This window comes from Anarhichas minor, unplaced genomic scaffold (genome assembly GCF_050575085.1).
Source record: "Anarhichas minor isolate MPS153535 unplaced genomic scaffold, ASM5057508v1 ptg000011l, whole genome shotgun sequence".
Classification (NCBI taxonomy): domain Eukaryota; kingdom Metazoa; phylum Chordata; class Actinopteri; order Perciformes; family Anarhichadidae; genus Anarhichas; species Anarhichas minor.
In genome coordinates, this window is record NW_027466457.1 from 3,800,852 (window position 1) to 3,824,905 (window position 24,054).

General features: G+C 43.2%; 2 protein-coding genes across 2 annotated transcripts in view; one reads left to right on the forward strand and one right to left on the reverse strand.

Annotated features, from left to right (window-relative positions):
• Nucleotides 1-237: 237 nt before the first annotated feature.
• LOC142947394 (F-box/LRR-repeat protein 14-like) lies at nucleotides 238-2,831 on the reverse strand. Its single transcript, XM_076088951.1, has one exon. It carries the CDS (start codon nucleotides 2,273-2,275, stop codon nucleotides 1,064-1,066), a length of 1,212 nt encoding a protein of 403 aa, XP_075945066.1. The 5' UTR covers nucleotides 2,276-2,831; the 3' UTR covers nucleotides 238-1,063.
• A 15,929-nt stretch (nucleotides 2,832-18,760) lies between these two features.
• Nucleotides 18,761-24,054, forward strand: part of LOC142947396 (genetic suppressor element 1-like) — a 34,794-nt gene continuing 29,500 nt past the window's right edge. Inside the window, exon 1 of the mRNA XM_076088953.1 lies at nucleotides 18,761-19,450. Within this exon, the coding sequence (XP_075945068.1) occupies nucleotides 19,414-19,450 (37 nt within the window). The 5' untranslated portion in view covers nucleotides 18,761-19,413. The remainder of the gene's footprint in view (nucleotides 19,451-24,054) is intronic.

The following is a 24,054-nucleotide window of genomic DNA, read 5'->3' on the forward strand; positions in this document are numbered from 1 at the left end:
AATATTCATCTTAATCACATTAATTATAGATTTCAAGTAATGGGGATATAAAAAGTAAGAAATCAAAAATGTATTCTTCTGATTATCGTGTGCAAGTATATAAACGTAGCTATTAAGACTTGTACAGATGAAAGACACTGCAAGAGGAACCCTAAACTGCACAAAGATCTACAGTCATAGTTATACATCAAATAGTTAGTAAAAATGTTACAAATTCTACAAGTAAACACAAAAAAATGAAACATATTTGCCATCTTTATTCATAAATATCACTACTGTATGAATATAAAACAATCTTAAATTACTGCTTTTTTTTTTTTTTTAAACAAATACTCTGACACTATCGTTGGAAGCTCCTCAGGAGAAAGACCACTGATAAAACAGTTTTAAGGTATTGCATATAGCCTTGGCAGCTGTTAATTACTACGCCTTACTGTAGTTGTGTGGATGAACCTTTGACAGAGTAGCATACCGGAACATCTGATACACACGTACTTCCTCAGGAATATGAAACATAGCCAACTATACACAGGTAAACAGACAGACGGGAGTGATCCACCCACTTCAATTTGAAGTACAATTTTTTCACTCAATACAAAAAAATATTGGTTACACAAGTAAAAAATACATCAGCCAAAAAAAACAAAAACCATTCTATCAAAATTTGACTTTCTGTTAAGAGTTAAAATGCCTAGCTATTATTCTGCAATGAGATTCTTTTTAAATATCTAAATCCCCATTGGTATGCGAGTCACAAAAATATGTAATTTAGTATTCAGCGATAGTAGGCACTCCTGTGTTTAATGGGCGAGGTAGCTAGAGAGTAAGAACTGTACACAGGCTGAGATTAAACGATGCACATCAGAGGAGAGCGAGACTGAAACCAGAAGTGGAGTATTGCAGGTGGAGGTGAACAATATCCCAGTGATCGATGCGGAGTCCCTCTCCTTGTTTTTAGTCACAGCATAGAAGGTGAAATTAAGAGTGGAGAGACAGACAGCCTTCCTCAGTATACAACTGAGCACGATACACAATGAAAGATGTATACTACACTGGAGAGACTTCACCTCACTCTCTCACTCTCAGTCATCTGCCACAGTCCCAGGTTTAACACTTTAAGGCACGGGAGCTGCGTTATCCTCTCCAGACCCCTCTTGGTGATCTTCGTGCAACCGTACAGATCGATCCCTGTCAGCTGGGTCAGGTGGTCAGCTATCAACTCCAACCCTTTGTCCGTGATCCTCACGCACTGTCCAATGTTGAGAGTCTTGAGCTCGTGCATCTGGCGTACCATCCTGTTAATGCCGTCGTCGCTGACATGGCAGGAGCAGAGAGAGAGGGACTTGAGCTGATACAGCCCCTGGGCGATGTACGCCAGGCTCTGGTCTCCAATCTTGTCGCAGAAGGAGACATCGAGTCCAGACAGCCGGAGGGAGCCCATGGCCAGATGCATGATCCCCGTGTCACTGATGTTGTCACACGACCGCAGGTTCAGGCTGCACAGGTGGGTCATGTGCGACAGGTGGATCATCCCTGCATCCGATATCCCTCCGCAGAAGCTGAGGTTGAGCACTTTGAGCTTGTTTAGGCCCTTTGAGACATGTTTCAGGGAAAGGTCGGTCAGCTTCTGGCAGTCCTGCAAGGTTAACTTCTCCAGGGACAGGCAGCCCTCCGCCGCGCTGCGGGTCATGCCGGACAGGTGACCGATGCCCACATCGGACACATGCCTGCAGCTGCGCAGGTTCAGGCTCTTGAGTCTGTGCAAGCCCCAGGCGACGAGCAACAGGCCGGTGTTTGTGATATTGCTGCATCCCCCGAGTTCAAGCACCTCCAGGTTTTTGAGGTACTGGGCAATCCTGCCCAGGCTGGAGTCCGTGATCTGTTTGCAAAGGCTGAGGTTCAGCACCCGCAGGGATGGGATGTCCTGCACAAAGGCATGACCGAGTCCGTTGTCTGTCAGGTTGAAACAGCCACACAGGTTAAGGCTTTCGATGTGCGGCATCCCTTGAATTACGTAGCTCAGACTTCGCCTCAGGCTGAGAATCTGAACTTTTTTGATCCCCCTGGTCTGCAGGCTGGGGAACAGAGACGGGTTGGCTCTCCGCAGATGGAGCTTGGCTTCCACCCCCCTCCACACAGACTTGTGGTAGGACGCGTCCCTCCAGGCCGCGCACACTTGGGCTACTCTTCCTTTGTCTTTAACGTCCAGATAACTGAAAATAATGGCCAGGATCTCCGGGAAAAGGCACGATATATGAGTCTCCATTTCGAACATGGCTGCGGGTTGACTGCTTTCTGCGGCAGAGGTTGCTTGTGGGCGACAATAGTGTCGTTGTTAGCTCGCCGAAACTCTCCTGCCGAAGTTGCTGGCTGGCTCGGCAACGTTAGCTAACGTCAGCTAGCATTCGTACATGCTAACCATAGCCAGTTAGCTTTGTGTGTAACGAAACACAAATCCACCCATCTCGTTGGAGCTACAGCCCGCTGTTATAATCAATAAAACAACGTGACACAATGTCCACTAACGCCACGGTTCCTATATTGACAAGTGGACGCAGATGCAGGAAACCCCGTAATATTTACCTAGCAGGCTATGCTAACGCGGCAGCGCTAACGTTAGCATACGTCTGCGTAGCGCTAGCTGTCTAAACTTAAAAAACCCCGAACAACACCCGCGTCCAAGATGTCCAAAACAACGTATCAGTTCCTCCAACTCATCGCGAACCGTATCCAAGAACTTTTTTGTGTGCAGAAACTTTAATCCACAAAGCTGTTTGCTCAAAGGTAACAGTCAGGCTCCTCTACCCTCTGAGGCATTTCAGCATCCCGGATCGCTTCCAATGAATAAAGCAGCTCTATCGGCTCATAGCGAGCTGAGCCGCCGGCCAGCGGCTCCTAGTGGAGGGAACACGTATGGTTACTATTGCGCTACTACTGGCTCCATTACGGTTTCTAATAATACAGTAATAGCAATGTGTAATGGCTGTATCAAAATAGTATCGCGTCCTCCGGCAAAGAGACAATGAGATAGTACAACATTAAGTACTTTAGGAGTAAAGTAGATCAATAATTAGTCTGTTTGTTTGTTTTGATCCATGTTATCTTTGTATGTACTGAAACCAGACGCATCTACATTATAACGTTAGGTTTGGCGTTTTGTAGAAAACAAAACAAAAAAACAAGGTACTGTATTATTACAATACAAGATGGCATGATTAATGAAGCTGGCTCCTTATTGAATGACAAGTTTATTGGCCAATTGTATTTATGCTGACACTTAATATTTGATTTTATTTACATACCGAGAAGAAACCCCCACATAGGCACACGTCTGCAGAAACATTGACAACATTAATTCTAACCATTTTTTTCTCGCTTCCCTCCTCTTTTGCTCCTATATATGTGTGTATGTGTAGATATATGTGTCTGTATATATATGTATATACAGTATATATCTCGACAACAACATCTGGACAAACAATTGCTTGATGTTCTACCTCCAGTAATCATAGTAAGCAAACTGTGAAATGTACTACAGTAACTTACTAGTTAATTGCTGCCAGCCAGTTACTGTACATATCACAGTGTTCTTGTTATAGTGTGGTAATAAATATGGGATTCACGCAAAGAACATTATTTTTAGCAATGTGTTTAGCAAACTGTTTTTAAGCATATACAGCCTACATTTGAATACAATCCAAAATGACTTCTTTCTACATCAGTTGTGTGATTTTCTACACTCATACATTGACAAATTATTTCAGGTGACAGTTACATTTTCCTAAGTGTTAAAAATATTTAGACAAAATGTTAAGTTGACTTGATTGAAATATGTGATGAATACACATGGGGCAATTACGCCATTGATTGACACCCATTTGTAGGCCTATGCCCTGGATATAATGTGATTATAGTACTTTGACATGAGACAATAATGACTAAAGTTGTATCATTAAAAACATAAGCAACATAAATGTTTTAGTGCAGTCTGTCTCTGGAGAAAACTATGATCTTAATGTTTTGCCATGCGGAGAAGACTGAAATCAGGAGCTATGTAACCGTATTTATTGTTGGAAGCTTTAGAGGACCACCGGCAACCAGAGAGGCTGTCTCATCCTCCAGATGCAGCCGAAAACAGTCTCTATGAGTCCTTGCACTAAGTACAGTTATAACCTGTCAAATTAGTCACACATTCACATCGACCCAGAGACAGGTGCATCTGCTCAAGGACTCTGCTGTGTCACCTGCCTTTCTCTTGTGTGCTACTTAGTGTAAATGTCTTTGACCTGGCAGGAAGCCCGGAGTTACTGCAGCGAGGCGTTCGCTGACCTGGTCACCTCCGGCTGCTGGGAGGACGCACAGTCGGCGCTTTACAATGATTTTTTGGTGGTTCAGTGTGTAAAGGACAAGAGAGGACAGGATGTGTCTCAATGTTCACACAAAGCATTTTACTGGTTTACACACTAACAGCAAAAGAGATGAACAAAAGGTGAACACAATAATAAAACAACTGAGCACAATACAATGCATATCCAATACAATAGACCATGTTGACCTGTCACAGTATTTACAGGTGTAAATAATCAAATTAATGATGGCTGGATTCCATTTAGCTGCTTCGGTTTCAGGGTCTTACAGGGTTTCAGGGTCTTTCACTGACTTACTGAGACACTTGAAAAGAACAAAACCCTGTTTAATGTTATTGGTGACGCCTGTTCATAACAAGTCAAAATGTCTGCTGTGAAAAAGGCCTATGGCTTTACGTCGCTCATACAATGTTTGGTATTCTTTATTCAGTTATTCTACTTTTTGTCTTTCATTGTCAAGTACACATTTATATATGTGTATATATAGATTTATATTTATGATATTTGCCATTGAATTATTCAACTTTTCTCATCTCTCATCTGTGTCTAAATCCCTCTTCTGTTTTTCGTTTCGTTCAACCAACCTGCATTTCAATGATGGAGGCAATTAACTGTGACAATATGAGAGCTTGTTGCTAATCATCTGTCTGAGAAAATTAACTAGAACATAACTCAGTCTTGTTATGACCTGTTTGCATTGTATATTTGAATGTGTCTGTGTAGAAGTATAGGAGCAATGAGAAGTTACTTGACTTTAAGTGAATCTGACCTCAGAATCACCTTTGACCGTCAGGGGCACTGCTAGAAAACCTGGCTCCCCTGACAACGGCTCACTTGGGGCCCTGGAACAGCAAATACCTACAATTCCTGGCATGTTTTCCTGAATCGCTCAACAACACAAAAGCCTCTAAAAGCTTTTTAGCTCAGAGCTTTTGCAAGGAGTCAAACAGTGAGAGTGCTCAAAACAAAGGGAATCACAAAGCCAGGAAGCATCGTATGTTTTTATTGAAGTTATACGGCAAACAGAATAATCATGTATACATGCAGAAGGTTCTCCTGTATTCAGAAGAGGAACAAGGGGATATCAGTACAGCACAGATAATCAGAAAAGGCTGCGAATGAGAACGTAATCATTTTTGCCAGCTTTGTACAGTTTGTATATTAATGCTGTAGATTTGAAGTGAAGGAATAGAGTCTAGACCATTGAATTAGTCACATTTTAGTTGTAGTTTCTTTTACTTTAGACCTTATTGTTTCTCAATTGCCAACCATGTAATATGTAACATGTTTAAACATTATTTGTTGCATTGGATTTATGTATTGTAATGTGTTTGAGAGAAGCCAACATTCTCATGCACTGAGATGGTGAGTACAAGACATGGCTGTAAAATAAAAAAGATCTGGCGCCACAGACTGTGGTGAAAAAACAAACATACGAGTTATATTTGATTTACAACAGTAAGCACGACCTCTCAAACTTCTGCGATGTATTTCACTTTAGAGTTGGCAGAGATGAAAAACACCTGTTGAGAAAGAATACGGTGTCTTCAGATGAAAAAAATGATAAAGGCAAAATTTATGACATTGTCAAAAATGATCCATCAAGCAGAGGCAATAAAATGCTTTGAGTTAGAGCTTCCCACTGACTGATTTGTTGGTCTTTTGTTGGTGTAGGTTTTCTTTCTGGGCAAATTACTTATACAAGACCACATGGAGCTGGAGAGAGGCCAAGACTGGTTAGGACTATGATGATCACTGCCTGTTTATCACCTACACATGTGATAGGTGTCAGATTAAAGACAGCCAATACTGAATATTTGTCTTCCAAACTTTACGTTTTCTGGCCCCCCCCCCCTTCATTATTTCTTGTGCTTAACTCTGACCGATACAGAGACTCCAGAAAGTACATCTCTAGGACACAGATCGGTCAAACCTGTGTGTGATGGAGTCGGCCTCAAAGCTAATCATTTGTCCTGCCCTCATGAATATGCAATTTAACGGCCTTTTAATAATCCAGTGTTATTTTACAAGCACTTTGGTGGAATACAAAGCACAGTTTCACTAATCTAAAATTGATTAAGTTACCACTTTCTTTGCACACTCAGTCAGTGTATTAAAATGACCGTCCTTATTTGGAGAAGTTATCTAGCAGCCTATCTTAAAGGCTTGTAGGTTAGATTAAAGAAACCTTGCCCATCATGGTTTTGTATGTGTAAAGGTTCCTACTCCTCCCGCTCAGTAATTCCTTTTTCATTCATTGTTATTATTTTAATGCCATTTTGTTCTATAACTGTCAATAGTGGAGAGATACAAGACATAATATGGAAGACGAGGGGTGATACAACGTGCAAAACAAAGGTCCTGACGAATTATAACAAAGATAATATATCAAATGGATGCTACAAGTAACCTGCAATTGTGATGGTCAAGAAATATGAAATTGTGTTGTCATCATGAAATGACATTACATTTGTTACACTCAATGGAAGTTTGGATGTGTTGAACTCAAAAATAATCAATGATGGCACCATCAATCTCTCTTTAATGGAAGAACATTTGTCAGACTTGTGACACCCGGCAGACACTCTGCAGTGGACAGGGCAATCATTTATTTTTTTATCTCTCATCTCTGCCCAGTGCTGTGGTCTCAGGCCCACATCTGGCCAGCAGAGGGCAGCGCAGATCTGACAAAACAGTCAACAAAAAGAGAAAAGGCTCTCGCTGATTACTCTACACCCAGTTTTAGATCATCACCACTTCAAACAATCTTCTGCACACAAAGAATTAAAAAAAAACGTGTCCTTAAGTCTGTGCTTTGCATAATTAGACAACAGGATCTGAAAAATGCGATGAAGGAGGATCAAACAGACACAAAGACAGAATGATGGAGACAAGAGACGGTTTGGTCGACAGGAAGGAAAACAAAAACTAAAGACTGAGGGAGAGAAAGTGAGGGATGGTGATTCCCCTCTCGGCCTCCCCTGTGGCTGGACTTGTCTCTGCTAATGACCCTGTCTGCTGGCTCACACAGACAGATGGTGAATTAACTCCAATTAGCCCACTCTCACCAGATCTCCTCTGACAGCTCACCACACGCACACACACACACACACACACACACACACATGCACACCTACATAGATGAGCACATAAGAAGTAATCTGCAAACCTGCAGCCGTTGTCTTTTAGATTATGCCAAAAGTGTATTGTATAAGAGAGCAATATCTGTTTCATCACTTATTAAAAATGTATTTGACATTTAAGATTGAACCTCTAAACTCACTTGTGATTTGATGTTTATTTAATTCAAACATTATCAATTCAGAATGTTTTGTGTTCATATCTTTACAAGTGAAATCTCTGGGTGGAGATATATGCTGCTGAACAATAGAAACTGTTGAGTCACATATTGTCATTGTGGTTCACATGTGCACAGTTTAACACGCTGAACCAGACACAGACACACAGACACACACACACACACACACACACACACACACACACACACACACACACACACGCAGACACAGTCTAGAGACGGTTACTACTGTGTGACTGTGACCTCCTGTCATTGTGTTCAGAGTAAGTGAGGTGTGACCGGTCATCATTCACATGGTGCACATTTTCTGACAGACTGAACTCACAAGACATGTCAAACAGAGCGTAGAGTGTGTGTGTGTGTGTGTGTGTCTGTGTGTGTGTCAGTATGATTGTGACTCACAGGACTTGTATGCTTTTCAATTCACCACACTGAGGAGAAGCTGTCTCTTACAGGACACAGTCTTGGTGTGTGTGTGTTTAACAGGTGTTGTCCCTGCTGCTAAAAGGGCTCCATCTGGCTGTGTGACTGGGAGGTCCATGGTGACCTCTGACCTCTTCTGTAAACCAGGTTGGCAGGTGCTGATTCCAGGGCAAAGGTCAGGAGTTCAGCCACTATGCGGCCGGACACAATAACATTATCGAATCATAATGCAGGAACATGGCAGTCCATAAGCTTTTCTATCTATATGAAGTGTGTACATGCTGTGTGTGTCAGTGCATGTTTGTGAGTAAAAGTGTGTGTGTGTGTGTGTGTGTGTTTGTTTGTTTGTTTGTTTGTACAGAGTGGAGTAATCCCTTTAAATCTCTTTAGCTGTTCTGATCCATACTTCAGAGCACTGGGGCAGTATGGACAGCAGCTGTTTGTGAAGAATGTTCAACCTCAGCAGCACCGAGAGGAAGGGAATCGTAACACCGGCTGACCTCTGACCCCAGTTCAGCGGATGTCACACATTATGTTTACTGTAGAGCACAAACTACAGGAGACCTTCTATCACTCTGTACCTTTCCTCTGACTCTCTCCTGTTCCCGTGTGTTCCCGTGTGTGTTTGTGTGTACCTCTTGTCGAAACGAAACTGAAATGAAAAGACGAGTGTCACTGAATCATTATGTTAAGAGAGAGGGAGCCAGAGACGGAGGGAGAGAGTTGGGAAGAGACAAATGAGACAAACGAGGAGTGATGTGTGGGATGTGGGTTGAGGTGTAGAGGTGTGTGTGTGTGAGTGATAGAGCGAAAAAAAGGGCAAAATTAAGATGGAGGCACAAAAAAATGGAGGAGGGGTGAATTAAAGATGCAAAGGATTGGATGACCTCCTGAGCTAAAATGAAGGTTTCGACTATAGGGTTGATTTTGGTAGATTACAAATTAGGGTTTTCTCAGCTTTAACTGTCAGCGGTCATATCATTTTACTCAGAAACAAGTTGCTGAGATCTGCCAACATGGCACAAAATCTCTACACCAGCGTTTGATGGGGCTATAAACAGGAGTAGTCAGATGTAAACGATTATCTAGATTAGTTAAACCAGGGGCTCCCAAACGTTTATAAATCAACAATGTTGCTGTGGACCAGTTTATTGACGGATTCTTGGTTCTGGTATCTGCTGAAAGATGGTAATGACAAACTGGTTACTTTGATGACCTACTTCATTTAAAAGTTGGTATCTTAGTTGGCGATGTGACAGGAAGTGATGGCAAAAATACACATCACATAATTATATTATTTGAGAATAGGGAGCCACTGACCAAAACCACTTTGGTTGAAACTGGAAATGACTGCGGCTGGGCTGGCACCTGAAACGTTGGTAATCTCACATTTGCAGAGGACAATTGTCTGTGGGCAAAACTATGGCAAGTACGGTGGGTCAAAGTTGATCCAGAAACGTACAGTAAATGTAATTTTACAATGTGCCTTTATTTTTATTTATTTATCACAAACCAGGGTGTTTGTTTCCGACCTATGTGCTCATCTGAAGTTTTTTTTGTCTGACTTCTTTTCAGTGCGTCATGTATCCAGATCTCTGCTGATAACTTGGTGAGAACTGTGTTATTGTTTCACTTTAGTGAAGGGCAAAATTATCCCCAAAAAAAAAGAAAGACCCAAGTTGTGATCAGACTGAATCATCTTTAAAACACAAGCGCTTGTGTGTATTTGTGTGTATCAGTTCAATACCTACAACTGGAGTCTCCCAGAGTGTTGTGGATCAATGGCTGCCAGTGGGATGGAGCGCTTCATTAAGTGCTTTTTCATGTCCTGTGCTGCAGCTCGGTAATGTGCTGCTGTCATCCAAACATACAGAAAACGGGCCTGAAGACCTGCAGTGACACATATGCAAATATACACACACACAAACACACATTCTCAGTCATTGTGTGTCATTTTCTCTCCTCCCTCGGCGTGTTGCTCAGTGTGTGAACTCTCAGTTACAACACAGAGCCTTGTTTTTATGCTGCATAAATTAATGCATTCTTGTATATCTGTCCCCGGCTCTACTCCACTTGTGTGTATTTTACCGGCGCTGCACTGTTGTTGTAGTTGCAGCGCGCCTTTTAAGTGCTAAGCTTTTCCCCTCTCCTCCTCCTCTCTCTCTGCATTTGCTTCCCTCCAGGGCTGATGTGATTTAAGGCTGTGCTTGAAGACTGAGGACTGGGCCGTTATCTGCCTGTTATTGATGCGAGCTGTAACTCTCACTGTTCACGCTCTACAGGCAGACAGAAAGAGAGGCAGCGGACTGCTGCTCAAGAAGGATGGGTGGATGGAAGAAGAGAAACAGTGAAGAGATAATACCAGTAGATTGATGGCTTTCTCTGTAATGGTCAGACTGCAGACTGTGTGTTGTTTTTCATGGATTTATGTAAAAACAGAGTACATGTTATAGAGATTTCAGTTCTCCCAGCATTTCCTCCCCCCTGCAGCTAACCCCCCTCTTTTTCTCCCAACCCTCCCTCCTCTTTCTTTCCTATTTCCTCCTCTTTCACTCCCTCCTTGGCCCACTCCCCACCTCCTCTATCCAATTGTACATTATGTAGATGTCAATAATTTAGCACAGGATTCAAGAATTCAGTGCTTAACAACAGGTTACGATCTTTGCTATAAAAGCCATAAAATATGCGTTTGTGAATAAAATATGATTCTGCCTCTTTCAAAGCAGCTGAAACCTGTCAAGATTGCCATTTGTTTTCTGACAGTATCGCGGTGAAGTGACAGTTCAAAAGCGGGGCTTTGTCTTTATCTTGGCAGGTTTTCAATCTTTGCTCTATTTCTGCACACCGCAGAGCATTATTTTGTATCCATTGTTTTGTAGACCGTCTTTCATCTCCAGGGCTTTGTTGTTTTTCTCACTCTCTCGCCGTCTCTCACTCTCTCCCCCTCTTACATCGTGACTTCTTTTTTTTCCTTTTCTTTTACAGTTTCATCTTGTGTTGTACAGTAACAGTAGCATTGGGCTTCAAGCACATACACAGCTAACACATCCCACTCTAGCTGCCCCTTCAACCTCCAATCACCTGCTTCGTACAAACCACTCAGAACTAAATGCACTGACACTTCCTTCTCCTTTTTCCTATCTTCATCCTCCCTTTGCTTTTCCACCCCTCCTTCTCCTCGCACACTTCTCCTCCTCCTCCTCCCCCCCCCCCCCCCCCCCCCCCCATACCCCACAGGCCTGGGGATCGTTCCTTTGTTCCTGACATCTGTTTTGTTGGGTGATTAATTGAGATGAGCATGTGGGGTGAAGGCCTGTAGAGGGGGAGCTCGGACCCCCCAGGTAATGTGGATGTGCATGTGTGTGTGTCTGTGGATGTGTGTGTAAAGGTGTGTGTGTGTGTGTGTTAGCAGTGGAGCTGGAATAATCCTTGATCTGGTTAGTTAGTGCAGACTGCCAGGATTTCCCTCAAGAGCATCGTGATATGAAACATCTGAATAACTTCATAAAATGTTTAAAAACCTGCTTTCCCTCAATAGAAATTCTTCACAGTCTTTCCTCGGTGTTTTAATTCAGCAGTGCAAGATATTAAGTGACAGCTGACTGACAAGTGACAGCACCGGTTACACACACCAGCATGTCAGACATCCCAGAAGGCAAAGCTGTGATTTGCTGAAAATCATGACACAGTATGAGGACCAAAATGTCTAATACCTCCGTTGGAAATTTACAGTGAATTAGAAACATGTTGGTAAGCAAAGTGACCTTCATTGTGGATTCTCAGCAAGTGAATGATGAAACACACTGGAGGTGGGAATATCTTTACATATCTTTACAATGATAATTAAAGAAATATGTAGAAAACAATGCATTAAAAATACATCAGAATACATATAATGATGAGCAACATTCTGCACATACAACACCTTTTGTTATCAACCATATCCAATCAGTGCATCCCCTGGCTGGTTACATACTGAGTTTAATTTGATTTTCTTTATAACAGGAAAACATTATTTTCAACTACAATAAAGATACTATTATTTAAAGCAATTAAGAGCAATGAGCGATAATAGTTATGTGTCCCTAAAGTCAAAATGTAATCTTAAAGGAACAGTATGTAATATTTAGGGGGATTAATTGGCAGGAATGGAATATAATATTCATGACTATGTTTTAATCACTGTATAATCACCTGAAACTACGAATTGTAGGGTTTTCGTTAGCTTAGAAAAAGCCATTTATATCTTCCTAGGGAGCGGTTTGTCTTCCACAGGGACCGCCATCTTGCATCGGCATGTTTCTACAGCAGCCCAGAACGGACACTGGCTCTAGCGAGAGCCTTACATTGTTTTATGTGAAGGTAGAGATGCCTTCTGAAACCCGTTATTAAACCAACGTTACTGGTGCTTTTTATTCGTACTTTTTAATGTTTTGATGTAGTTTATTATCACGTTGCAGTGGGCATTTGCTCTGCTCTCTCTGTCGGGCCTGAGCTCCTCCAACTACACACACACATAGACACAAACACACACACGAGACGCAAGCAGAGAGGCCGCTATGGTAAAGTGAACCAGGTGAAGTGAAGGATACTCAAACTACGCTTGTTACTGTATGTATTTTTACATTTTTAATGAATCTGTGCAACAAGAACTGACATGTAAACAAAAGTGAAACCTAATTCCTTAGTTCTTCAACATGCTTGGACAGGGAGGGGTGAGCGGAGGGTCATGTTGTTGGTTGCTATCTGCAACCTCACCACTAGATGCCACTACATTTTACACACTGGGCCTTTAACGCTGAGGTCAACTCTTAGGTCGTTACTCAGGAAACAGGAGAAAATCACCATAAAACAGAGACAGAGGTTACAAGTTTGATTTGAAGTGCAGCTTAAAAATTGCGTGTTTTAGTGTCTCAGTAAGGTGTTGGGCCACCACGATTGACTAATTGATTAATCGTTGCTGCTCTAGTAATTACATGACTTATGGCCTTAGGATCCAATTAAAAGATCTGGAGAAAGTTGATAAATTAACCTTGAGTTTATTATATTTAATCACTGTAATGACAGTGCCTGATGAATCAACATGAAACTTCTGGTCTACCTCTTATGTCTTTATGAATAACACAACACACATTCCTCTATTTATTTACACTTCAGTTTTGTCTCCTCCCCTCTCCCTTCCTTGATCCTCAAAAGAATTAGACAAGAGCGTAAGATGTATTATTAAAGTCATTCAGAGAAAATGTCTATTCTGATTGAATTTCATTGAGGCAAAATGTCTTGAGGCTCAGTCTGAGTCTGAGGTAGTGATTTATGATCCTTTGAGGTCAGAAAGCATCAGAAGGGACAGACGTAAATTTAGAGGTTTAGAAGCCGGGTCAGAGGTCGGGTGTCACCTCGGTGGCCAGGCCAGGGCCAGGAAATATGCTGAGAGACGTTCAAAACTCTGCTACGTAGCTCTGCTCATGTGACGTTGGTCATGGGGGGGGGGGGGGGGGCGTTTTGTTTCCCAGGGGAGCGTAATCGATGTGGCACCACGGATGGTGGCATGTCGAGGGCGGGACCTGACTGGCCGAGAGGATGGAGGAGGAGATGCATACAGAGATAATCACTAGATATCACCATCTGGGTAGACAGAGCGGGGCCAAACAAAGGCACACACACATATCTTTCTCTCTCTCTCTCTCTCTCTCTCACACACACGCACACACACACACACACACACACACTGAACACCAATGTCACAGCAACAGGCTAATTTCCCACTCAGTGTGTGTCATACTTGCAAATGGACAGATGGACAGGACAGACAGACAGACAGATAGATAAGAATGGGTAACAAATTAAAGGGGCACTCCACCAAATTAACTTAATCACAGAGGGTATTATTCAGCCTGTGGGAACTGCAATGTTTACAGATATTACAGTTAAAAAGTTAAAAGATTAGAACTTAAGAAGAGAGTTTCTGTACAATTATGGATATGGACAAAACTAAGTCACAATGACGAAGTAAAAACATTTAATCATGAAGTTTTGCTATCTAATAGCAAGTGCTGTAGTGAATGGTGATTTGGTGGTATGTGTCTTCACCATCAATCCACCAGGACGTCCCTACCACCCTACTTTAAAGTCCCTCTCCTGTGAATTACTGCAGTGCACATTCAAAAATCAGTTTGTTTTAGTGTCTCAGCGAGGTGTTGGTCCACCGCAAGCTGCCAGAACAGGAACACCATTTTTCTAAAAGATATTCAATCATTCGTTGTTTTGATAATGATGCTGGTGGAGAGCGCTGTCTATCACCCGGCACCAAAATGGAAGCAATTATTATGTTTCTTAACTTATTTATTCCGTTCTTTCTTTAATTTGTACAGACAGACACACAGACAGACAGACAGATCATTTGAATTTCAAAAATGACCTTATTAAAAATCAACTCAGAAATAATTCTCTTCATATCATTTAAAAACATTCAGTTGTACCAGAGGACATATTATGTAAATTTTTTCTTATGAAGAGAAACAAGCATAAAATAATCAGTTGTACATTCTCTATGTGTACATATGCCGACATACATATACACTGCTTTATGTACATGCGCAGGAACATCAACAGAAACACACTCTCACAAGACCGAATGTCACACCAGCAGGAATTTCCCATTCAGTATGTCACTGTGCTCTGCTCATACTTGCAAACGGACAGATGGACACGAGAGAGAGAGAGAGAGAGAGAGAGAGAGAGAGAGAGAGAGAGAGAGAGAGAGAGAGTTTGAAGGGGTGGAGAAGTACAGTGAAGCCCTGTGGCTCAGGACCATTAACAGTCTTGATTTATGCTGCTCTGCATGCTGTGGTGGGACGTCAGCTTATGTGTGTGTGCTGATTCAGGGCTTCAACAGGCCAAACTCTGGTAACACATGTCAATGTGAGCATGCATGAATGCCGTGTTCAGGACAGTTTCGTGGCCAGACAGGCACCAGACAGCCTGAGTCCAGAGTTAAGCTTGGGGGCTGAAGTTGAGGTTGGGGGGGGGCTGTAGAAACACAACATACTTCCTTCCCATTTCATCCTCATTTGCTTGCACTCATATGGAAGCTGACACCATCACAAGTATACAGTGTGCACCACATAGACAAAGACACAGAGACCAAGTCCGCCATCGCAGTCCAAACCTCAGTAAGACTGCTGTTTAGGGTGATATTACTGAACGTCTGAGGCCATGTCATAATGTGATTGTGCTGCCTTTTGGATCATTTGTAAGTGTTTCTATAAAAGTCTTATGCTGATGGTGGTGTGGATTCGGTTTCATGTACCCAACAATTCCTGTCCCAGCAATTTTAACTCATTTTTCTCCCTCTCTTGAGGTCACAGTGAACCCATCAGTGTCCAATTAAATCCCTGATGGTATGGAAGACACCGAGAGGATGATGAAGAGGAGAGGAGAAATGATGAGAGGGATCGTTTGAAAGAAGCGTCCTCGGGTTTCTCTATACAATATGTGCATAATGACTTCCGCTGACAATTATCTTTGATCCAACACAAGCCACCCCCTACCCCTCCACCCTCTCCACATCCCACCATCCATCCCCTCATCTCCCCGTCACTTTATCCTCCGTTCTACTCATCCTCGATCCACCATCTTTTAATCTTTCAGTGCCTCTCTGGCGATGACACCCGTCCTCTGTCGTCTCTTTTAACGTCTTTTCCGGAACTGCCAAAGGGACTTCAGGAATGACAAATAATATACATTTCGTCTCCTAAACAGATAATCCTGAGCACACACACACACACACAGACACACACACACACACACGCACACACACAAATTTACACATATACATAGACACCCCCCTCCTATGTGAATGGATACAGAGTGACTGGGTAATGAGGCTCACTCACTCGGGGTCAGTGACCTCACCAGGGCTGAGATGAGAAGGGGAGGGTGTGTAGAGAACACAAGAGGGGAAGGGAAAGATGGAGGAGGGCTTTCTCAGTTTTCTCTCCCCCCCCCCCATCATTTCTCTCCGTTTATTTGTCATCTTCTCTGTGTTACTTGTCAGCAGCCAGAGTGCTGCATGCACGCTGGGGAGAGAAGGGGGAAGCAGCAGAGAGAGAAAGTGTTTAAGTGCTGATGGCAGCCCCTGGTTGCTGCTGAGACCAGGGTGTCAGCTCTTATTCTGCCACAGCATGCATCAGACAGGCAAATGATAGAGAAAGAGCCAGGCAGGAGAGAAGAGAGGAGGAGGGGGGAGGGGGGGGGGGCTCTTCTTCTGTTTTCAAGACAGAAGAAGAGCCCATAAGGAAAAGGAAAGCTGAGGGATGGGTGAAGCTGGTATTTCATTGATCACATCTCTTCTTCTTTCCCCCTCCGTCACCGTTCGGTGATAGATTGAGTTAGACTGCTCCCTCGGTGACAGACATTCCCTCACGTTTCCACGGCAATGAGGTCAGAGGTGGACGCTCGTTATTGGCTGTTGTCTGTAATCATCACACATCGTGCTGTGTGTTTGTTGGCCCTCCTCCTCCTCTCTTGACCCCGACGACCCGGCTCCGTGCGGCAGAGCGTGACCCCCGGGGGCCAAAGGGTCTCGACTGTCTCGACCTCGGAGGTCAGGGGTGTTTGCAGAGTGTTGGCGGATGTCTTTGTGTGTGTGTGTGTGTGTGTGTGTGTGTGTTTAGGCTGATCATACAGAAAGAAAGACATAAATAACAAATTGATGATTTAGATTGAGATGTGATTGCAAGAAACTGACAGAAAAAAAACATATTTTTCATGACAACCATCCTCTTCATCACACACACACACACACACACACACACACACATAGACACTCACCCGCTTCAACTCCCCTCTTTTTCTCACACCCACCACCACCTCTTCATCCTCTTTACTGTTTCCTTAGTATTCTTTATCTCTTCTCTCCAGTCTGCCCCACATGTCAGTTTGTGGTTTCGCTGATGTTTCACAACTGCTCCCACAGCTGTTGATCAGTCTCTGTGTATGTGTGTGTGTGTGTGTGTGTGTGTGTGTGTGTGTGCGTGTGTTTGTGATTGTGCATGTATATGCACGAGTGAGGGTTTGTGTTTGTGTGAATGTGTCCTTCTGCGTGTCTTTGTTTACATCTGTGCTTTTGTAAATATACAGTGTGTCCTGCAGCAGTCTCTCTTCATTGAATCAGCGGTGACAGACGGGGTTATAGATATCTCTGCGAGACCCTCACAATCAATCACCAGCACACTTCCTCCTCACAACTCAGAGAGATGAGGAAGAGAAGGGAAGGAAATAAAAGAGAATACTTGTAAAATAGGGAGATAAAAATGAAGAAGACTAAAAATTGAGAGGAAATGGGAAAAGAGAGAAACTGAGAAAGAAAAAATTATCTCAATTTCAAAAACATGTCTGTGCTCATCTACGTTCTTAGACTTGAATGTGTGCATACATGCAACAGAACACACTGTGTGGCTATGTGGCTGGATGTACCATATGTGTGAGAGGGGAAATGACAGAGACAAATGAGGGCTACTGTATAGAGATGAAGACAGTGATAGAGCAGCCAGGTTCCTCCGGGCTGTCATGGGCACAGAAAGACAAAAAACCACAAGCAGCAAAAAGACGCACAAAAACGTCTCCGTTGCCTTTATACCACCAACGAGTAGGACACCACAGAACCACCTCAGATAATTGCCCCTGATGGGATATCATTCCCCTGTGATGCAGCTTGGTTTGGTGCTGTGTGTGTGTGTGTGTGTGTGTGTGTGTGTGTGTGTGTGTGTGTGTGTGTGTGTGTGTGTGTGTGTGTGTGTGTGTCGGCAGCAGTTTCGGGATCCAGCTCTAACGTGGCTGTGAAAGAATTGGGTCTCAGTGACAGTAGATGGGATGTTAGCTCGCCAAGAGTGGACAGTAATTGATGGAAAGCCCGGCTAACGTGATGTGTCAGACATATGAGGCCTGTCTAATCAATGGGAGCATGTGACCGGTTTTGGGGCTATGTGTATGTGTGGGTGTGTGGATGATACAGTTATGCTGGTCACATCACGGTATGCAGCAGCATGTCTGCGATCCAAAGCAGCAGACTGTTGATTTTCAGGACTGGAGGCTGAAAATGAGGAGAGGACGAAAAAGAGAGGAGGAGAGGAGGAGATCTGAATGAAGCAGATGCTTAAGGGCAGGTTTTAACCCCCCCTTCCTCCTTGTTCCACACACACGCACACACTTTTTTCCCCCTTCACTCTCCCTTCCTCTCTCTCCCATGATGAATCAGCTGTCACTCAGGCACCAGTCCAATCTACTGATAATGAGAACTGCATCAACACTCTCTCGCCTCTCTTCCTCCCTCTTTCTCTCAATCTCTTTTTACTCACTTACTCTCTCTCTCACACACACACACACACACACATACACATGCCAACTAAAGCATCCTTCCTCCTCTCTTTCTATTTCACACGCACACAAACACACAAACACGGGTGCCCCACACACTCACATAAACTCATTCATCTCTCCCTCACTCATCCGTCTTATGATTCTCCTCCCCTCTTTTTTCCTTCCTCCATCCCTCCCTCTTTTCTCTCCCTCCTCCTCCTCCTCCCTCCTCCTCCTCCTCCTCTTCCTCCTCCTCTTCTGTGCTCGATGAGCTGAGCAGTCAGTGGTGGGACTGAGGCAAAGGAGGGAGGATAAAGCAAGAATAGAGACAGAAAAGAGAACAGAGGCACAGAAAAACAGATCATTATACAGCAAACGAGCAAGAGGCCGCTGAATGAATAACAAGGAAGGGATTACAAAGCGCAGGACTAAAAAAAAGGAGAGGACGCCGGCTGAACACTCTCTCTCTTTCTCTCTACTCTCTCTTTCCTTCACTCCCTCCCCCCTCTTCCTATCCTCCCTGTCACCCTCCCAACTCTCTCAGAGGCTCTCCCTCTCAGGCGAGCTCCTCAGTTAAAGATGGCATGAGCACACTGTCACCCATCCTCAGCTTGTGGAGCGTTTTTTCTTCTCCTCGTTTTCTCTTTTTCTATCGCTGTACTTCTGTGCCTTCTACCTCCCTGTCTCCCTCTGATCCCTCCACCTCCTCGCTCTACACGGGTTCAGTCCAGAGGGTGAAGAGGAGGGGAGGGAGGTAGACAGAAGCTGACCTCTCCCCTCCTCCCTCCTCGCACCCGCAGGGCCCAGAGAGAGCCGGAGGAGGGAGCCGTCTGATGACTTACACCAACAACGAGCTCCTTAACCCGGCCGACTACAGCCCGATCCCCCCTCCCTGCCTCCTGTAGTCTCTTCTTCTCTCAGTCAGTGAAGGAGTGATACAGGACCATGTTTGGTTTAAAGACTCCACACTTCTACCTTCCAGGTAAGACCACTTTTATGCAGTCTTACATTTTTTTCTGTGGACACTCTGTGCTGGTATTCATTGTGCTGTCAAACTGTATGCTGGTCACATGGCTGCAGAGAGTGAATTTCCCTTTCATTCAATCATTCTTTCAGCGCATAATTAATAGCTTGAGTGATGTCACATTGATTTACGGTCTTCTACCAGGTAAGGAGAGTTACCCTGTGCCTCTCTAGCTGTTACAGATATTTTGTTATGAATTCATCATTTTGATTATTCTTAAACAGGAAGACCAAGCAACATGATTTCCCCACAGCTGTTATTGTTAATATTTCCAGTAGGATTTATTTCTTCAGCCAAAATAACATTTGCTTGCAGTGCAAAGATATATTGCATTCTTTTTTTGCTATATTGTGAATGTTATATCTACAATGTGGATATTTTCTTCAACGTATCTGTGTACACCCTTAATTAAATCTTGAATGTATTGTTTTGCTATAGTTTTCTCAAAATCGTTGGGAGACCTTTGGACCTTTGTAAAATTTGAATGTGGCCTAAACGGTTGACCAAAATTCCAACTTGAAATGCAACAGAGCTGAAACGATGAGTCAATTATCTTAATTGATTAGTCGATCCACAGAAAATGCATTGGCAAAATACTTTTAAAATCCATTTTTAAAGCAAAAACACTTTAGTTCCAGCTTTTAAAATGAGAATATTTGCCAGGATTCATAGTCTTCAATGATATTAATCTGAATATTTTGCGGACTGTTGGAGGGCCATCTTTTTCAATAAACCAACTTGAGCTTTCGGAAATTGTGAAGAGCATTTTCTGTTTTCTGACATCTTCTGGAGCAAACAATTAATTCATTACGAAAATAATCTACAGTTTAATCAATAATTGAGAAACAAAGTGAGGTGTCCCTAAATGAAAGAACAGTATGTCGTACTGAAGGTTGATCTGTAAGGGTTGTGTGGTTTTTATTTGCTTGACTGTCTGGTTTATCTCTCCTCTGCTGTGGAGCTTTAGCTGCTTCAGCCAAACAGCCTGAACGTCTATTGTCTGCAGTCTTTCAGGCAACTGTGTGATATAGAAGAGAGTGCAGCCAGTGTCAGTGTGGGGACAGGTGTAAGGTTACCTGAGAAAGGTGCTTAAACATGCCTGATGGCAGCATGACAGAACAACACCGAAAAACAGAAAGCAGGGGGAGGGAGAGGTCAGTGAAAAGGCAGCGTGAAGAAGAGAAGGTGAGGAGGAAAGAAGGGATGTGGGAAGTAGGTTTTCGTACCTTTTAGCAGTAAAGGAAGTGATGTGAATGATAATGTTTGAAGGCATGAAGGCAGACCTTCCCGACGTGTCTTTACCCCGACCCTTAACCCTGATCTCTGACCTTTTAGTTGTCTGGGCCAGACTGTGGTCGATGATTAAAAACCTGCTGTGGCAAAAGGTGAAAAAAAAAGAGAGAGAGAGAGAGAGAGAGAGAGAGAGAGAGAGAGAGAGAGAGAAGCAGAGAGGGAGGGGTTGATGGGGGCAATTAGAGGGCGGAGGGCAGATTAAACAATGTTCTTTGCCTTGTGAATCTTTCATGCTGGTTTTTGAATTATACATCTGCTTTCATAAATGATTGAATCAGAGTGATTATGTGGTGCTTTGTCATTGTTTGTATATTTGTGTGTGTGTGTATGTGTGTGTGTGTTTCTGCGCGTGCACGTAAATGAGAGCGGAAGAAGAAAATCTCTCCAGGAAGCAACCTCTCCTCTCCCCTCTCCTCCTCTCCCCACCCTTCCTTCCACTCTCGCTTTCATCCTCTTTTTTTCAGTTTCCTAGGTCTCGCTTAATGTCTGTGTAGCGTGTGGACTTTTCAACGTCTGTGTGCATGAGTGTGTTTTTATGCATGTGTGTGTAAAAGGTTTTTTTTATCATAGCTGGCACCCTCATAGATGTGTGTACGTGTGTATGTGTGTGTCAGTGTGGGTGTGAGTGCGCTCTCATCATTCACACACTGGAAGATGCCCCAGCCCCCCTCCTGGTCCTAACTGCCGTTGCTGTGGAGACACTGTCAGCCACACGCTCGCTCCTCAATGATCATTTGACAATGTAAGGGGTGAGGGGTAAAGGGTGTGTGTCTCTCTGTGTGTGTGTGTGTGTGTGTGTGTGTGTGTGTGTGTGTGTGTGTGTGTGTGTGTGTGTGTGTGTGTGTGTGTGCGTTTGGAGTGATTACTGTGTGATTAGTCAGGGTAGAAGGAGTGGAGCAGAGTAAGGATGAGACAGGAATGGAGATTAGAAGCAGCAATAGAAAATCAGGTTAATGATACATATTATCTACATGTAAATCTATCATAAAATCATTTAAAAATAAAAAATAAATGTATGAGGAGACATGACAGACAGGATATATGTGTAGGTGTGTGTGTGTGTGTGTGTGTGTGTGTGTGTGTGTGTGTGTGCGTGTGAGTGCTGCATTCACACGTTGTTACCCAGAGCACACCGTGACCTTAACATGGTATCACAAGGAAAAGAAAGTGGCATTTTACTATCTCTCACTCTCTGGACCCCCCGGTGATGTGCGCCGCACACATTACAGCAGTTTACTGTTTTCCCTCAGTGACTTGTCAGTTGATCGCTATTCAAATGTCTTTTCAAAATGTTATTTTTTGAAATCGGAATGTATTCCCATGAGGAGGTGCATCAAGGCTGCTGGGAGTCTGCAAGTTATGAAATAAACAAAACCATCTCTTACTGTTTTTAAAGGATAAGGCGGGCGATATTCTGTATTTTTGTTGTTGTCAACAAATGCCACTAAAAGAACAAAACCAACCCTGTGTTAGTCCATCTCTCAATGCTTTGTCACTTCCTTAACCGGTCTGTGGCACTCAGCTCAGAGCTTATTTGTTACTATTGAGGACAAAACATATACTTTTTGCTTGTTAACAAATGTTACTCAAGGGTGAGTAAGTGCATTTTGGGGGATTTTTAGCTGCGGATTAACACACATTTGTTCCTGGAGAGGTAATTTACAGCAGTAGGACAGTGTATGTTTGATTCATTCAGAATAAAATTACAGTGTTCATCACAACGAAGGGACGTGTCACCCAGACAATAGGAAAAATAAGGAATAAATCACCAGATTTGTCCTTTAATACTATATTGATGCCCAGCAGGCTGAGATAGTTCATCTCCAGTCCTCACAATGTCACCAGGTCGAACTCGGCTCAAACATCCGCATGAAGAATGAACACACACTCAGTGACATTTGTGTTTTTCTGTCTATTATACGTGGCGAGTCAATAGGGTGAGAGAGCCGGGTCGTTGACGCGTGTATTAGCCTGCCATATTTATTGGCTGCTGTGGTATTTTCGGGGGTTGGGTAGCTGTGTTCGACTTGACCTCTGCATTGATTTCTATGATATGTGTTATAGCTACAAGGACACTGTGGCTTGTGATTTATGGCAGATGTCAGATGAACGTACACACACACACACACACGATATGTGCTATCCACACACTTCTCACTCAGCTTAAGGCTGCCGTACTGTGAGTGTGGCATTTCATAACGTCACTCTAAATATTTTTACTGCGTTGCACAGCAGCAGCAGTTCTACCTAAACAAATAAATACTTGTTTCTTACTGCAGAAGAGTAATGACCTGAACTGACTTGCAGAGTGCGTGTGATCGTTCAGAGAACTGCTGAAGTGCCATTGAGCAAAAGGGAGAAAGACTAAAGACTAAATTGAGCAGAAAATTATGAATTAAAACAAAAATCAGCACATAGTGGTGTCTGGTGATGTCTTGCATGGCCAGTTGTTTTGTGTAACAGACAGACTAAAACCTCCCAAATCAATATCCCTTAAAGTGACTCTCTCTCTTTCCAATTTTCTTGCGTGATTTTCTGCATCCCTCTTATTTCACACCTCCTTGTCTTTCATTTTACCTTGGTTAAGATGTCAGGTGGGCTGTGCTTCGTACGTCAGGCTCTGTGCTGAGGAGGAGCCAGAATTCAATCTCTGCTTTTGAGTCTTTATTTTAAGTAGGACACAAGGTGTTCTGTGTGTGTGTGTGTGTGTGTGTTTGTGTGTATATGTATACGTTTTAGTGGGTGGAGAAGCTCCTCGCACACACACAAGTGTATGTGTTTATTTCCATTCTGTATGTTTGTAAGTGTATTCATAATGGGGGCTGAGATGAATGCTGCCTCAACGGAAGCTGCTGTCAGGCTCTCTTCTGCTGTTAATTGTGTGTACGTGTGTGTGTGTGTGTGTGTGTGTGTGTGTGTGTGTTTTTGTGCGTCTGCATCTGCGTGTTCATGTTTGTGCTCACTAGCGTGTGCCGACGAATACAGGGTCGCAGTGCTCCACCTCAAGGGCACTGTTATTAATGAGATGAATAAAAGACCATGACAACAGCTTGATAACACAAAGGAGATAAAAACCACACGCACACACACACACACACACACATACAAGCACACATCATGTGGGAGGTGTGCGACTTTCTCTTGCCAAGAAAAGAAAAAAAACAAGAATAAAGTGCAAAACAACCCTAATCAATTTTTTATGTTTTCTATCCTACAGAGACAGGGGAAATAAACCCAAAGACGAGGTGTAAAAGAAAAGGAATGAATAA